The following is a 15,422-nucleotide window of genomic DNA, read 5'->3' as shown; positions in this document are numbered from 1 at the left end:
TTGCTGCTGCTTCTTTCACTTACACAGAGCATCAGTGGCTTCTCCCTTGTCTCGTGAACCACTAAGCAGGGCAAGAAAGAAATGCAAATCCTGGCAAAAGTAATAATGGAAAACATCAAGCCAATTTCCTTCCGCAGGTGACAAGCGCTGTGGTGCATATTTATACAGTCTGCCGTGTAAATGATATCCATGTTAACGCCTTATTAGCCTTATTAGGTTTAATGCACAATGTGCATATGCATGTGTGTGCATTAATTCAAACAGGCCCAAGCCGTTTCAGGCACTGAGAAAAAAAAATTAATCCAGAACACCTGAGTTTATACCTGTATCTGAATAAATGTTTAATTCCTTAATATGACATTTATTCTCATTGCTTTTTTTCTTTCTCCTTCCACCTTTCAAATGAGGCAGTTTTTTTCCCCATTTCTTTTCTAAAGATTTCATTTATAAGGTATAATCCAATCTCAAGAATAAACTAGAGGAAAAAGTCAGACACTGCATCCTATTCATGTGAGAAAAAAATCCTCAGTCTCCCAATCCAGCCTGGCAATAGACGAATAGACTTCTTCCAACAATAAAATCAGCCTCTAAAATGTTCTCTTTTTTTAACGTGTCAGCTTTGAAATTAAGAGCCGCTTGGTGAGCTTTCTGCAGCCAGACAGCCCACCTCGTCCAAGGAGAAACAGGAGCATCTCACCACCTTGAGATAAAAATGTGGCATCTGTGAGAAAGACTCATCTAATCCCAGAGTGCACGCGACAATTAACCAGTAATCACAGCAGTGTCACATTCAAACTTTTTAAAGAGTCTCCGACTCCCCCTGTTTAAACCGACGCCGGTGTGGTTTTGGTTTTTGACGAGGGGGTCTGGATGTCATCAAGGATTGGGTCAAGGCTGTGGGGATATGAGAGACTCGTGCACACATGCTCTGCGGGGATCTCTGATTTTATTTTTCGTTTTTAAGGAAATGAACTGATGTCTAACTTTGGATCGCAGACACCGTTCAGGCTACCTGGCGCCTTTAAATGGGGCTTGGGCGATAACAGAAAGCAGAAGCGGCGCAGCGCAAAAGGGCTGTGCTGTTTAGGGAAATGGAAGCTTTTTCCCCCCGACCCAGAGCACCCATTCGCAGTCATCCTAACCACCAACCTTTGTTTTTTTTTCTTCCTTTTATTAACCTTGGAAACTTGAAGCTTCAGTTTATAAAAGTTATTGCTCGTAGCTTCTGCTGGGAGGACATCGTCCCACGGTAAGTCGTGGAAAGGGGCAGAAAGGCGCAGATAAACGCAGCAGCGTGTTTTGGAGGAACAGGAGCACAAAAGTTGGCACCTCCACCAGATTCGCTCCGCTTTTTCTTTCAGTGGACTTTCATCCGCATGGTAAAACTTCCCAAACGTGTCCACGAGATCGAGATGAACGTGTGCCTTACCTGTTGGCCCCTCGATGCCATCGGCGTAGATCTGAACAGTCAAAATTAAGAGAAAGGCGCAGGTGTTCATCGTGTAGATGATTTAGTCCACTTTAAATGTGCAGAAGAAATCATTTCATTTACTTGGTGCGATCCGGCAGCGCAGGCAGAGCGGAGCCCATTTAGTCCCCCCCCAAAAAAATCTGACTGAGTGGAGTTTCGGAGACACTGAAGCAGACAGGGCAGAGCTAGTTCTGCAAACTGACGTCAGGGTAAACATTTCAGGGGAGAGATTTCTTTCTCAAGCCCACTTTCAGTCCCAGCCTCCACTTCGCCCTCCGCGGGATTCAGAGTATGAGCCGGGCGCCTCCAAGCGGTCAGATCTATCAATGGCACCGAGGTGCTCAAACGTCGGCGAAGCAAAACCCCACAATGTGAGAGATTGTGTGTCTCTATACCTGTATGTTTGTGAGAACCCTTTAGTTGGCAATCACTTTTTTGCGACTCTTTTATTTGACCTCACTGCCTCAAAGTGCTATCTCATGTGTAAAAGTAGATTGTAAGATTTAAAGAAAGGTTAGTCACGCTGCTTTAAGAGGTCCAGGCACAGAGATTAGATTTGGCTCAGACAGTGAGATACTTTTCATATATTTAATGTTAAGGAGAAGCTCTCTAATCTTCCCTGGCCAGAGGCTCCAAACACAGGTACAGGAGTCTGATAACAATGCCTACAGGCGGAGGAATAGCCTACTTATTATTCCAGCTAAAGCTACATCACTGCACACAGTTGAGAATTAAAACTAAACATTTTAATTTCACTCCTGTTTAAATATGCTAAATCATGTTTTAAAATCATATCAGCAACCTGAGGACTAATGAATCAAGTAATGCACAAACTATCCTGGAAAAAAAGATTTTTTTTGTCATGTTAGCGACTGTTTTACAGCTGAGGTAAGACGTATACTCACACAAGACAGACAGGTAAGCATGCCTTCACGCCTACCCATGACAGGTGCAAAGCATATCTCTCCATAAATTATGTGGTCTGTCATGTTGTGTGCATTGAATTTGCATTTAATGAGACTACATTTTCTCTCCAACCCCAGCTGGCTGTGTTTGTTGGAGTCCACCTGATATAATGGACGGCAGAAATCAGGTATCATGCAGAGTGAAATATAAAACACAGATGGAGCGACTACATGGAAAGAGGTAAGAACCCCACCGTGACTTTGATACATATAAATGCATATCTGGTTGTCTTGCTTGTCCTGTCTGGTGTGTGTGAAAACACAAGTTGTGTATTTGAATATGAATTCCTGGATATTCTTTCCATCCAGCAACGTGTGCACTTGTATTTGATTACAGCTTTTTTCTTCCCAGCCTAAACGTCTTGCGTAAGTGCTGATGTGACAGTCGCTCTTGTTCAGGTTAAAAGCTGACACGTTTAGCTGCTGCTCCAGGACCCCCAATTTGATCAAGATGCCATTAAGCAGGCTAATCATCATTCATTTTGCTGCGATGTGTGAGCACTAAGGCCGTGGATTAAATTAAAGGTGGCCACAGAGATGCATCTAAGTCCAAACATGAGAGCACATTGCAGACTTTAATGCCGTTAGCCCGGAATGACAGATGAATGATACGACGCTCAGCCGATTACTTAATTTAACCAAAGGAGCACAATATATGTCAGGCTAACAATTCTAATTACACCTGCGTGATGCACAGCAGAGCTTTTCTTCCAAGTATTCGAGCCACAGAGCAGCAATTTATATAAACAAGCTCAGAATTCTCCATTATAGTTTAATTTGTGTTAAACTTAATAGAATGTTGCAAAATACTGTTCGAATAATCCAACAGCAGGACAGGTGTCAGCGGAGATGCTGAGAACCGCACTACGATGAAAGTCATTTTATCAGCTGCCACTCACATTGCCTCACAAACAACTACATCTGCCCAGGCAGTGTTGTGCATGAATTGATAATAACATATCATCAGAGTTCTGAGAGAAGCTGTCAAAGGCAAATCATCAGCGTCTACCACGCGGCCTCGGCATGCAGCTCGAAAAGCAAACAAACAGCGAAACGCAACGGGGAGGCAAACATGAGAAGGCTACTGTACTTCACTGTGTGTGGCCTAAAACGCTGAAGATCGGTCAGTCAAACCGGCGATACCTTAAAAAACAGGACAATTTCCACCGGCTGTCAAAAAGAAACTGCAAGTCCAACACAGTGATCAGGGAACTCACAGCAGCAGTGTTTCCTCCTCTGCAGGCTGATAAGCTGTTCAAATACACTCGTTTCTGTTGTGAGGAGGTCAGTAAGGTAACAGGTGTCCGCGTGAGACGTTAGAACAATCTGACTGTGAGAAGTAATGAGATGAATGAAGCCGCTGAGATTAAAACCAGCAGGGAAACTTTGAATAAACAATGACCTCTGTGCGCAATTTATTGGCTTCCTGCCTGTACGGTCAGTAGATTAACCACCAACGTTTTCCAATTTCCATCAACGCCCTGACTTTAAAAAGGATCAGTAAATTGAGTGGTGTGAAGTTAGCGCTTGAAGAAAACTCACACGCTGCTGCTGTTAAAAATTCAAAATGCGAAGGTTTTTATTCAAAATGCATTCATTATCGCTCAAGGTCATTTTGATGGCTATTTCTCCCTTCTTACTTTTAACTAGCAAGGGGATAGTTACTGCAAGATTCTGTATTTGTTAGTACTCAGTGTAAGGGGCGTGATTAGAAACTGGGAGCCATACATCTTCAGGCAGGATGTGTCTGCAGGTGGTCAAATCCTAATCACAGCCTGAGTGAGAAATATTTCACAAAATCTAAAAGATATAAATCGCAAAACACAAGTAACAAAATAAGTATTTTACAAGTTGCTAAAAAAATCTATCATTAATTAGTGACAGTGTTCAGCTAGAGGAAGAGTGTCATCAAAGACGGCAGACTTGTAAAGGATTGGAAACACTGATACTATGTGGGTGATAATAATAAAAAAAACAACCAGACCAGCACACGTTCATTGTCACCTGAAATGTCAATGATTTTTTCTGTTAAGTGCTGGTGTCATATAAAATCTCAAAAAGCAGTAATAAATCTTCGTATTGCAAAATAGGGCATATTATGACACCCATAATGACTCGAACAATGGTTTGGGACAGTCGGTCACTTAATCGACGAGTCATTTCAGTTGTATTACCTCTGATGCTGTAAAATCCAGCATTTCCATTTAAGAACATTAAAAAGCGTCTGTGTGAGAAGACAACCCCACTAACCGCTGTCTGTACTGCATATTTCACTGTGGAAAAAGTAGAGTTTGACAAAGTCATATTGTTTTTAATTGTTTCTCCGCTCCGTGTCTTCTTTCAGTTCCCGGCACATTCCCTCAATTAGTCCCGCAGAATCCCTCTGGGGTCGTCTGCCTCACTTACTTTTATGTTTCTTTGATGCCTTTCTCCCCATAATCACCTTTTCAATGTCGTGCAAGCCTTCTGTCACCTCGTCCCTTCTAACATGAGATCCCTCCCAAAACTTTACACTCCCTTGTCCAGGTTCTTTGTGGATCCCTGATGTGTCCTTTCTCTTGTTGCCTTCCCTTCCCAGCCCATGAAACGCCTCCTGGTTGTCTGCCTCACTGATCTCTCGGTCCCCCTCCAGCGTGGCACTGTGGACATCCCTGTCTGTCCTGCCAGTTTCAGCATGACAACGCTGGCTGGTGTAGGCAGAGAAATGGGCAAAGAGCTGAGGGTTTATTGTGAGATGAGGGTAAGATGCAGCACATAAACCTGTGATAGAATGAGGCTGGATCGCTGTGGCTGATTTGACAGAGGGCAGCGAGCTCTGGGGATGGCTGCTCGTCTTGCTTTTACGCTGAGTTCGAGGGTGTTTTAGTGATGCGGCTTTTTTAGATGTCCCTTTATCACAGCTCTGCTTCCCCTTGTCCTCCGAGAGCTCATCGAAGTCTACACAAGAAGAAAATTATCGTTAATTCGCTTCATCGGGGTATCTCTGTATGTGCCGCGTGATAGTTTTGAATGCTTTCTCACCATAAACACTGTTATGGATCTTTTTCTTTTCAGTCTGGCTGCGCCTCAGGTCTGTGGCTTGTTTCACCGAATCCAAAAGCCCAAACATCTCACACAAGGAATTAAGCAGCATGACATCTAACAAAATAATCAAGAGTCAGCTACAAGGCTTTTGAATGATTTGTCCACAATGAAGTCAGCTGTTTGCAAAATCAATAGCAATGAATTTTCAAAGATTTAGCTGGCGGGGCCTTTATTGAAAATCTTTTTGAAACCTGATTTTTCAAGTTTTGACTCAGCTGACGTTTTATTAACATCAACACTGAATCATTTTTCACAGTCCAGAGGTTAGATGGGTACCACTGTGGGCACTTACCTGTTTCCTGCAGGTTTCCGTTCTCACTGCGAAGCTCCACCCGCTTAAAAGTGCTGAACAGTTCATTCTGGAGGCTGGATAGGACCTCCCCCATCATCCCGCAGTCTGCCACACCCTTCCACAGAGTCAACACCCCGTCTACAGGAGGTCAAATAGGTAGGGCGTTATAATGGGATATCAAGAAATCTATGCAAGTGTGTGCATGTTTGTCCTTTCGTTTTGTTAGTTTGTGTAAAAGTATACAATGCTTTGTGTTGCTGTGGGGACAGGCAGCAAGAAAAATAGGGTTGGAGGTGAAATTTGGAGAGAGTCAGAGCTTTGAAAGAGGAAGAAAAGAGAGAAGAAAAACAGAAACAGAATATGTCAGGGTTGGATAAACACTGGGAACAAATATACAGAGATAAAGGAAATAGGAGTGATGCAGCAGTTGGAGAGAGGATGTCAAATATGTGACAGAGGGAACGACAAAAGAGTGTGAAAATGGGTCAGAAAAGAGGTGCTCCAAGAGGAGAGAAAGGAGGGCAAGGCGAATTTGAGAGTGAATGAAGAATTACTGGAGATCTGCCAAAAGAAAAGGAAAACAAGTCAAGCGCATGAAAGTGGTAAAAATGTCAAAGATGCTTGATATGAAATGCATGCAAATTCATGTTTGCTTAAAATCTGTCGAGATAAATGCAGAATGTCTGGTGAAGATATTCCAAATACCGTTTAAGGCCCTCCGAAGTTTAATTCATTCATTTCTTTACATCGTGCATTACAGAGAAGCAGCGCATTTCTTCAGCAGCTGATAGAGGAGTAGAGGTGTAAGCTGTGAATTGGCTATATGTTTTAAGCCCTATGACAAGCAGCACTCCATGTGCTGTGACACATTTCAATTTGCCCTTCACTAAACCATCTCAGGCTATTTTACTGAGGACCCGGACTGAGAGCCTGACAATTTATTTGGAGCCGATACCTATACCTATTTTTAGAAAGTAAAAAAATTCAGATATCAATATTGAACATTATTCTTATTATTAAAACCATCTGTAAAATACCACCACACGTTTTACCTTTTTAAATCGGCACAAACTGTTCCGTGCAAAATTGCTGAGCCACTCCTTATTTCGTTTTATTTTGCTTCCAAGGAAACTAGACTTTTTTAAAATATTTTTAAAGCGAGCAGCAGTTCAAGTCCAGGTTTTCTGAAGGTCTTTCAAACGTTTTTCAGTCCAGTCCTTGTACCTGACCTGATTTTAGTGGAATGTTTCTTTTGTTTGTTAAGTCGTTTAACATTGACCTGTGAATCTTTCAAGCATAAAAAAAAACATTACACGTGACAAAGAACTAATTTTAAATTGTATCTTGATGGAGTTTATTACAAGCAGCCTGTGTTAGATTTATGGAAGATGCCAAAGATGTCACGGTTTGATATGCAAAGTATTATTGAAAGGTTTTGTCATGGTTCATGGAAATGTTGGAGATCGTGTCAACAAACTTGATGGAATTCTGAACACAGAAAAACACCATCAGATTTTGATCCGCTATGTAATACCATGTGGAAAGAATCTGACTAACACTGGCTTCATGTTTCAGCATCACAGTGATACCAAACGCACAACGGAACACTATCGGTCATGGATCGGCCTCCCCAGAGCCCAGAACCTCCTCGAGACTACTTAAAGAAAAGTTGAAAAAAGCTTGAATCAGAGGTTTTAGGCTGTGTTGAAGATTAAAGGTGGTCACACCAAATATTGACTTACAAGCTTGTTAGAACTTTACAAACTCTGTTTTTGACTTATATACTATACTTCAATGTATGTTTTGACATTTTAGTAAATCTCGGCACATTTTTCCCTTTGTCCTAGCAAAATATAAAGAAACGATGGGTGTGTCAAGACTTTTGCACAGTACCAATATCGATGCATCTCTAGGCTAAAGATGCATCGATATCTACTGTCATCTACTTTAAAGAGCACCTGATAAGGTCACTTAAAACACCCTTAAATCAAAGTTTTGGTTAGAATAGCACTTAGAAATGTCAGATGGGGTCAGCAGCTCTTTAAGGACGGTCTGCAGGAATGGCACAACTGCAGATTCAAAGGTTCAGTGGTTTGGTGGAGGGGTCAAACAATTGATGCTGCAAGAGGTGTGACACAAGGGACAAATGGACTGCAGGATGACTCATTTAAACCCTTCAGGGCAGGTTTCAGGGCTCACAGACATACAACCTCTTGAAGATCTGTGGGCTGAAGTTGTGCCTCCACCCATGATAGCATTGAAACTTTTAAAGTCAAACATTTCTAAGAAACATTTCCTTTAACAGATGGAAAAGTAACACATGCCAGGAGTAAATAAAACCTTCATGATGCCGGAGCCTACAGGACATATTCTAGCATATAACCTGACAGACATTTGCAGTTAAACATGTGACTTGCACATGCTCCATGTGCTGTGCCCAAAACTGCAGTAAGCCACTAAATGGCTTCTAAACAGAGCATATACCCATGTGGCGACTGCTTAAACACCCAAAGTGGAGCAGTAGAGGTGAGCGGTTTGCTGCTGTGTGGGCTATCATGAAAGGAGATGCCATCTGCTTTCCCGGTTCCAACAGTGACTGACTGTGCACAGATTTTCCCGCTGAACAGTAATTATCTGGGTGTTATCTTTATTTAAAATAGGGCGTACCTGCCTTATGCAGGTTATTAATCTATTCAACAAGCACCCCAGTGTATGCACGTGTTCTTATAATTACCAGGTACGTCAGCCAGCTTTCTTTTGGTAGCATGTCCATTGGCTGTTACAGGGTTTAGAAGCCTCCGTGGACCGTTGCTCCACTCTGCTGCTGCACTAATCCTATCCTGCAAACTCTCCTGCACCTCTGCCGCCTTATGTGCATCTTCTGAAATGGGAACAAAATGCAGTGAAACCCATAATGCGACCACTCCTCTCTGGATTTTATTTTCTTCTGTGCGGTGGTGAGGTAAACATTAAAAGCAAACTTTTTATTGCTGATGTTTATATTTAAACGTCAAGCTTATTAAAGCGTTCACTACTTTCCAAAAAATAAAAAAACCCTAAGGCTGTGTTTCTTTTCTGTAAATGTTCAAGTGGTTTCCAAAGGGTTTAGGTTCTGTTTCCTGAGTGATGCCGCAGCAGCCCAAGCATATGTGGGAGGCAAAAAAAAAGCAGCAAACTGAATGCCAACTGAAATCTACCTGTCACGGGAGACACCTGCCCTCCAACAGGGTCAAGAGCCAGACACGACAGGCTCGGCTGCACCGAGTTCCCAGGAGGAAGCCGCGTTCTGCTGATCAGCACATCAAATTTAGTGCTGTGGCAGGTGTTGCTGCACAGGGTGTCATGCTGGTAGAAATCTATCTGGCCGGAGTCCATCATTTTCCTGCACGGGGAGAGCCAGGTTAACACTGCAAAGTTTCCAGGAAAATATTTACGCTACGTAGCTACGGGGGGATGTTAGGACTGAATTTCCAGTGAGTTCCTGATAGCTTCTCAGCGGTGTGCTCGACACAGAGTGCCTTGATCTGGCCTCTGGAGGAATGAAGATGAAAAGAACAGATAGGGCCTTTTGAGCTTTGTGTACCATCTCACAGTAATACCAACAACAAGCGCAAACATGATAAAGAGGTGAGAAGTGTTTCTCGGCAGCTTGCATCCGTGCTATTTGATCCTGCTATCATGATAATGCCACTTACAGACTGCCTCTGGAATGCACCGGCAAACCCTGACAGACTCCAAGCAGCTGCAAATTATATGAGTGAGACTTTAGCTGTGCGCCGCTCTACAACAAAAAGCAGACAAAAAGAAGTTATATGAGTCTACCTGAGCATTACTCCTCCCAGCCTGATGGCTCTTTTCCAGTCCTTTAGAGTAGCTTTCCCTGCCAGATGCACAAACTGCTTAGGACTGATGAGCTCGTCATTGAACTGTTAAAAAAAAAAAGGGAGGACAGCACACATTATGTTTCTGAGAGAGTAATAAGACAGAAGGGACCAAAATGCCATCGCGGAGAAAGGTTTTCAAAAATTAATTTTGCAGTAATAATAAGGTAATAATTAAACGATCACACTAAACATCAACTTACTTTGACGCATCTGACGTTGATTCCGGGGCACACAAACTTCTTAAACAGCAGCACCGCCCTGCTGTCTCCGCAAGTGATGGGGTAGCCATACTCGACCTCATCTCCGTCTGCTTCACTGTCATCTAAACGTTACAGAACACAAACATCGCCATGACCGCCTGCAGCGGCATTACAGTGTGCATTTGCAGTAATGAAAGTCAGAATCGGCAAACACCCCAGGAGGTTTGTCAATACTCTCCGTGTATATCTGTTACATGACAGTGAAGCTTGAGAGATTCATTATTCCGTTTACTGCATCGGTTAGACTGAATAAGCTGTGTGTTTGAAAGGTTCAGTTCAGCAATTAGTTGCAATGTCTTTGTGTCATTCACCATGATGCGTCTCTATGGCCAGGACTGTAGTGCCAGTGTCTGCAATGTCATCATTCATCCTGCAGAGGGCGACAGATCCACACATATAAAATAATTATTTATTGCACGCAAGCCTTGGAAATATTCTTAAAATGCGTGCAAGTTGGCTGCATGTATACACAGAACGACCAGATGTCACTCTTTATGTGGGACTGTAAAGCATTTGTATTGTTTATAGAGGAAATATCCTCAGTGTCAGTATTTGTTAGTTTGCTTTAAAAAAACTTTTACAATTTGCCTGATAAAGCATTGATGACGTCTTTATTGAGACTTTGGATGTCTACAAGAATCTCAGCCTCCATACAATAATAATTTAAGAAGTCTAAAACTAACACTGAAACTAAGAAAAAAATCAACTAAAGCCAAACATTTCCAAACAATAAAAATACTGGCAGCCACCAGTGCTACTCAGTGCATAATAAAGGGAGATTTTTTACTATAGTCAAAGGAAGGTCAGCCTGCATGATGGTATGCCTGTCAATGACATTTTCCCCCAAAAAAATCTGTCTTTTTATGGCAATGGGAGGCGCTACAGGAGCCTCCGGACTAAGACCACCAGGTACCGGAACAGCTTCTTCCCCACAGCTGTCAGACTCCTGAACTCTGCCTCCTGACATCTGACCCACGTTAAACTCATGGACTGAACATACACACAACCACAATGGACAACTGTACCCTCAAACACACAATAATAACATGGACTGAACCACCACTCACAACCACTAGCACTTTATATAGCCTCTGTAGGAATTATATCTCACTTATCTTAACTGCACTACTGTATAGCTCTGTGTAAATAATCATTCTGTACATTCGATAATTTTTAATCCTACAACTGTTTACAACTTCCATAGTTCCCATTTCTGTATAGCTGTATATCTCAGATTCTGTAAAGTTATTTATTTCATATTCTGTATAGTTTTTCATATTTATATCCTGTTCATATCCTGTACATAGCTTGTACTCACTACAGCCTGTACATACTTATAGTTATAGAATATTCACAACATACTTCATACCGTGTACATTATAACATACCATAATAGACCCATTTCTGTAATATACTCACATATCTATATTATTGCTAATATATATTGTAATATATCTATATCACTAAAGCACTTCTGGATGGATGCAAACTGCATTTCGTTGCCCTGTACCTGTGCATGTGCAATGACAATAAAGTTGAATTCTATTCTATTCTATTCTATTCAATCTGTGAATGCATCCATACTGAAACTTAAAGACTGTTAGCTAAAAGAATCAACAGTGAAATAACAATAACTTCAGTTTCCTTTTATGCTCATTGTATTTATTTAGCAAGAGTTGGAAAGGTTGCCTTTAAATATAATATAGTTGTTAAGGTGTCTCACTTTAGGATGTGGTCATCTTCTGTATACCTGCCTGATTTTGTGTTCTTTGAATTAAGTCTGCATTAAACAACAGATGTATCTCACATAATTTGTTTAACACAAAGATCACTGTGCTCTTCACACAAACAAAGCGCTTATATTAATACGAGCCACTTTACCCATGCAGGACGGGCTGCAGGTGCAAGAGGACTTGAGATTTTTGCTCAGTACTGCTGTGCTCTCCCTCCTCTTCCCTCGCAGTCATGACCTCCTCTGAAGACACGGTGACCTGAGCACCCGCCATCACCTCTCTTCTCGGAGCTGCAGACAGAAAAGGGCGAGCAGGCGTGTTAACGTCCACATGACAAGTGTGCACGCTTTAATGCACATGCAAATCACTGAGTTTTACCCACCCACCCCCTCTAACAGCCTTTTCTTGCATGCAACTGTCATAGAAATGAGTCCATACAGGGCTTAAAATGACATAATCCTCACATCACCGGGCCTTGCTTCCTATGCTGCTGCTAAGAATGCACAAGAACATCGTAAATACTGAAACAAAAGCTTACAGCTTTTACTAAAGCACTGCCTACAAACGTAACACAGCAAAGTCTATTCAAGGATATTCATCTATTTAATTCATTCAGTCAAAGGAATAATCTGACATCAGATCAGTCAGTCTGTTGAACAAATGCAATCTGCAGGAGCATTGTTACCAGATGAAATAAAGCAGTCTGCAAAGCATGCTGCCATGTAGCCTGCCTATATGTATGTGTATGTGTGTGCTATAATTATGGCTACAGAACACCTTAAGAATTTGCTTTAAAAATTGGCACATAATCACATTATGGAGTGGTCAAATGTGAACAAAGTACCCACTGGACTGTGATAATATACGGTCAGTGCGAAATGGGAAACCGCTCCAGGGTAAAAAGCTACCGATTAATAATAAATAAAGTGCCTTTGCAATCATTCGAGCCTGGTTCTCTCTATTATATCACTTCAGTCCAACATAAGTAGGAGATGATAGCAGATACATATGAAAGGCACCGAGGAGAAACTCATTTATAAACTGTTTGGGTGATTCCACAGCAGAGACACAGTGGCTGGCAGGCTTGTTATGCAGTAAAGAGCAGATAACAGCACTGATTAATAACTTCCACGCTGTATTAAGTGGCCTTAACACAGTGTGGATCACCAACTCATACAGCACGAACAGTTGCGTGCCTTGCTCACACTCCTGCACCCACTCAAACTGACGTCTGCTTGGTGCGGAGGCACGCACACCCCGACAGGGACGCGCGACCCTGTTCTTTGAAAAAATAAAAATAAAAAGGCGCACAAAACACCGTGTCCCGTGTCAAACTCCCACACACTCTACCTGCGACTGTATGTAGACATTGTCGTAGTTTTACTCACCGTTTTACAGCAGGGGATAATTCATCCTCCGGTCGTCAGAGAAGTGCGATAGCATGCGCAGTGCTGCTTCGCTTAGACTTCCTGCAGTGAAGGCAGCATTTGCCTGAGAAGCATCTGTCCCGCTGTCACGAGAAGCGGTTGGCTCGCACGCGATGTGTAAATCGGTCAGACTGCTCTTATGTGGCTTGGATTGAGCGCCTCCACGGCTGTGCACAGGCTGAAAGCTTTCCAGCCTCAGAGCATGTTTCCAATCCAGGGAAAATCCGCAAGAACTATTATTATTATTATTAGTAGTAGTAGTAGTATCATTATTATTACACAAATTACATATCTTAGCTCAACAATCTGGGTTTTGTTTGTTACACGTGTAGCTTTATGGTTTTAATACGACAGGCTCAACCCTCACGTCACCTACATATTTGATTGATTGATTGAATCTTTATTTTGAACATGTTGAAAAAGTACAACAAAATAGAATTAAAAGAGACAAATGAACAAAGCAAAACAAAAGGAAAACGAGCAACCACAACTCCAAATAACGTTCATGTTCAAAAAGGAGCAGGAAGAAGCATAAGATTATTTAATCCCACCCCTTTTCCACTATCTAGTATCAATAGACTACAGAAATACCTCCTTGCAATTACATTATATGTCATGTGTATTTTTTTTTAAATATATATACATATATGTTTCTATCTATCCATACATACGTATATACACATACGCATATATACACATTTTCAATAACCCCATTAACACCTCAGGGATACACAACCTACAAATATATATATATATATATACATACCCATACCAACATACCCGTGCATTTTTAGAATATTGTCAGGAAGCAGGTTATTTATTGCTTTATATATAATTTGTGCAGTGAGAAAATGAACCAGATCTGTGAATTTTAGAATTTTTGATTTTAAGAATAGTGGATTTGTATGATCTCTGTAACCAGTTTTATGGATTATCCTTATGGCCCTTTTTTGTAATATAAAGATTGAATGATAGCGAACATTTGTAAATATTGCCCCAAACCTCTGCACAGTAATTCAAATACGGTGCAATCAGGGAACAATAGAGAATGTGGAGTGATTTGTGGTCCAGAATGTGTTTTACTTTACTCAAGATTGAGACACTTCTTGAAATTTTGTTATGTATATGATTTATATGAGACTTCCAGTTTAATTTATCATCTATAATCACACCAAGAAACTTATGTTCAAGTACTCTTTCAATTTCCACACCATCTATATGAATCTGCACTTGTGCATTTCTAAGGGAATTCCCAAATAAGATCATTTTAGTTTTACTTAGATTTAGCGATAGTTTGTTCCTGTTAAACCATTTTTTAATTTTGCACATTTCTGAAGTAATTGTATCCAGCAGCTCCTTTAGATTCCCCCCAGAACAAAAAATATTTGTGTCATCTGCAAATAATACTAATTTTAATATATCAGATGCCTTACAAATATCATTTATATAAATAATAAATAATTTTGGATACATATTGTACTTTACACTCCACACCTGGTCTTGATGGTCGAAGAATGTGTTGATGCAATAATAATGCAATAATATTTAACAAGCATGGACCGGACCAGGGATTTTTTGGGGTGACCTTTGGAGAGTCACACCAGCAGGTGGTGTAATCCTTACAGCCAGAAGCATCAAGGCTGCCCAGATTGGGGCTCGTAGTGCAGCAGGATCAGCTCTCCTGTTCATGTGTGTCGTGACCAGAGCATGCCCCAGCTCTCTCTCAGGTACAACAGACCCACATCTCCAATATTCTGATAACTTCCAGTCTATAACTTTAAACCAGATGATAAATGCATGCATGGCCTCAGTCTTTCTTCTTTAAAATGACAGTCAGAGTGCTCCTAGATCACATGAATACTCTGTGATACTTTGATTGGGGACTCATGGCATTAAGTGAATAAATACTTCAATTTGTTCATAATTTGGGTGCGTTTGACAGGAGTCTCCTGGGACAGCGACAAAACGATGTTTTTTTAAAAGCACTTGTCAAAGCAGAAATGTTTTTAAAGTGAAGAACTAACTGATTGACGAAGACATTAAAAGGCTGGAATAATAGAAAAACACACGTAAGATTAAAGAAAAAATACATACCTCTAAATCTTGAGGAAAATGATTAATCGTGGCTCTAGAACAGGCGCTTGTTATATTTTTGTTGTTGCCTTGAATTCACCGGAAGATGGCAGTCTTAGCACTTAGACTGAGAACGGAAATTCGGGCGAGTCAATAAAGCGAACAGACGAGGTGTTTCTGAATGTTTCATGTTTGCTTTAAAACGCACGCATCTTCAAATAAAGATCCCGGTT

General features: G+C 41.3%; 2 protein-coding genes and 1 long non-coding RNA gene across 7 annotated transcripts in view; 1 reads left to right on the top strand and 2 right to left on the bottom strand.

The window, feature by feature from the left end:
* Window positions 1-1,569, bottom strand: part of ptprub (protein tyrosine phosphatase receptor type Ub) — a 186,302-nt gene extending 184,733 nt beyond the window's left edge. For all 4 annotated transcript variants that reach the window (XM_026183429.2, XM_026183430.2, XM_026183431.2 and 1 more), the window contains exon 1: window positions 1,430-1,569. In XM_026183429.2, the coding sequence (XP_026039214.1) occupies window positions 1,430-1,499 (70 nt within the window). In that variant the 5' untranslated portion in view covers window positions 1,500-1,569. The remainder of the gene's footprint in view (window positions 1-1,429) is intronic.
* Window positions 1,570-1,650: 81 nt separating this feature from the next.
* Window positions 1,651-7,702, top strand: LOC113031396 (uncharacterized). Of its 2 annotated transcripts, XR_013912221.1 has the most exons (3): window positions 1,651-2,617; window positions 5,777-5,968; window positions 7,388-7,702. It is a non-coding gene; the product is annotated as an uncharacterized LOC113031396 (long non-coding RNA). The 2 variants fall into 2 exon arrangements; XR_013912220.1 differs by having other exon boundaries at window positions 5,777-7,702.
* LOC113031393 (glucocorticoid modulatory element-binding protein 1-like) lies at window positions 3,991-13,758 on the bottom strand. Its single transcript, XM_080308246.1, has 10 exons — window positions 13,078-13,758; window positions 11,838-11,979; window positions 10,268-10,326; window positions 9,897-10,018; window positions 9,635-9,738; window positions 9,010-9,194; window positions 8,547-8,693; window positions 5,813-5,950; window positions 5,458-5,574; window positions 3,991-5,373 (listed from the first exon to the last, which is right to left on the bottom strand). The coding sequence occupies exons 2-10, from the start codon at window positions 11,960-11,962 to the stop codon at window positions 4,835-4,837; spliced, it is 1,536 nt and encodes a 511-aa protein (XP_080164372.1). The 5' UTR covers window positions 11,963-11,979; window positions 13,078-13,758; the 3' UTR covers window positions 3,991-4,834.
* Between the last annotated feature and the right edge of the window lie 1,664 nt (window positions 13,759-15,422).

This window comes from Astatotilapia calliptera, chromosome 11, assembly GCF_964374335.1.
Source record: "Astatotilapia calliptera chromosome 11, fAstCal68.1, whole genome shotgun sequence".
In the NCBI taxonomy this organism is placed as follows: Eukaryota; Metazoa; Chordata; class Actinopteri; order Cichliformes; family Cichlidae; genus Astatotilapia; species Astatotilapia calliptera.
This window is presented reverse-complemented; position numbering and strand designations above follow the sequence as displayed.

Coding starts and splice junctions, on each gene's coding strand:
- LOC113031393 (XM_080308246.1), bottom strand. CDS start 11,962: ATGGCGGGTGCTCAGGTCACCGTGTCTTCAGAGGAGGTCATGACTGCG. Junction 8,694..9,009: donor GCAGGTGTCTCCCGTGACAG/GTAGATTTCAGT, acceptor TTCCCATTTCAG/AAGATGCACATAAGGCGGCA. Junction 5,575..5,812: donor CGGAAACCTGCAGGAAACAG/GTAAGTGCCCAC, acceptor TTATTTTGTTAG/ATGTCATGCTGCTTAATTCC.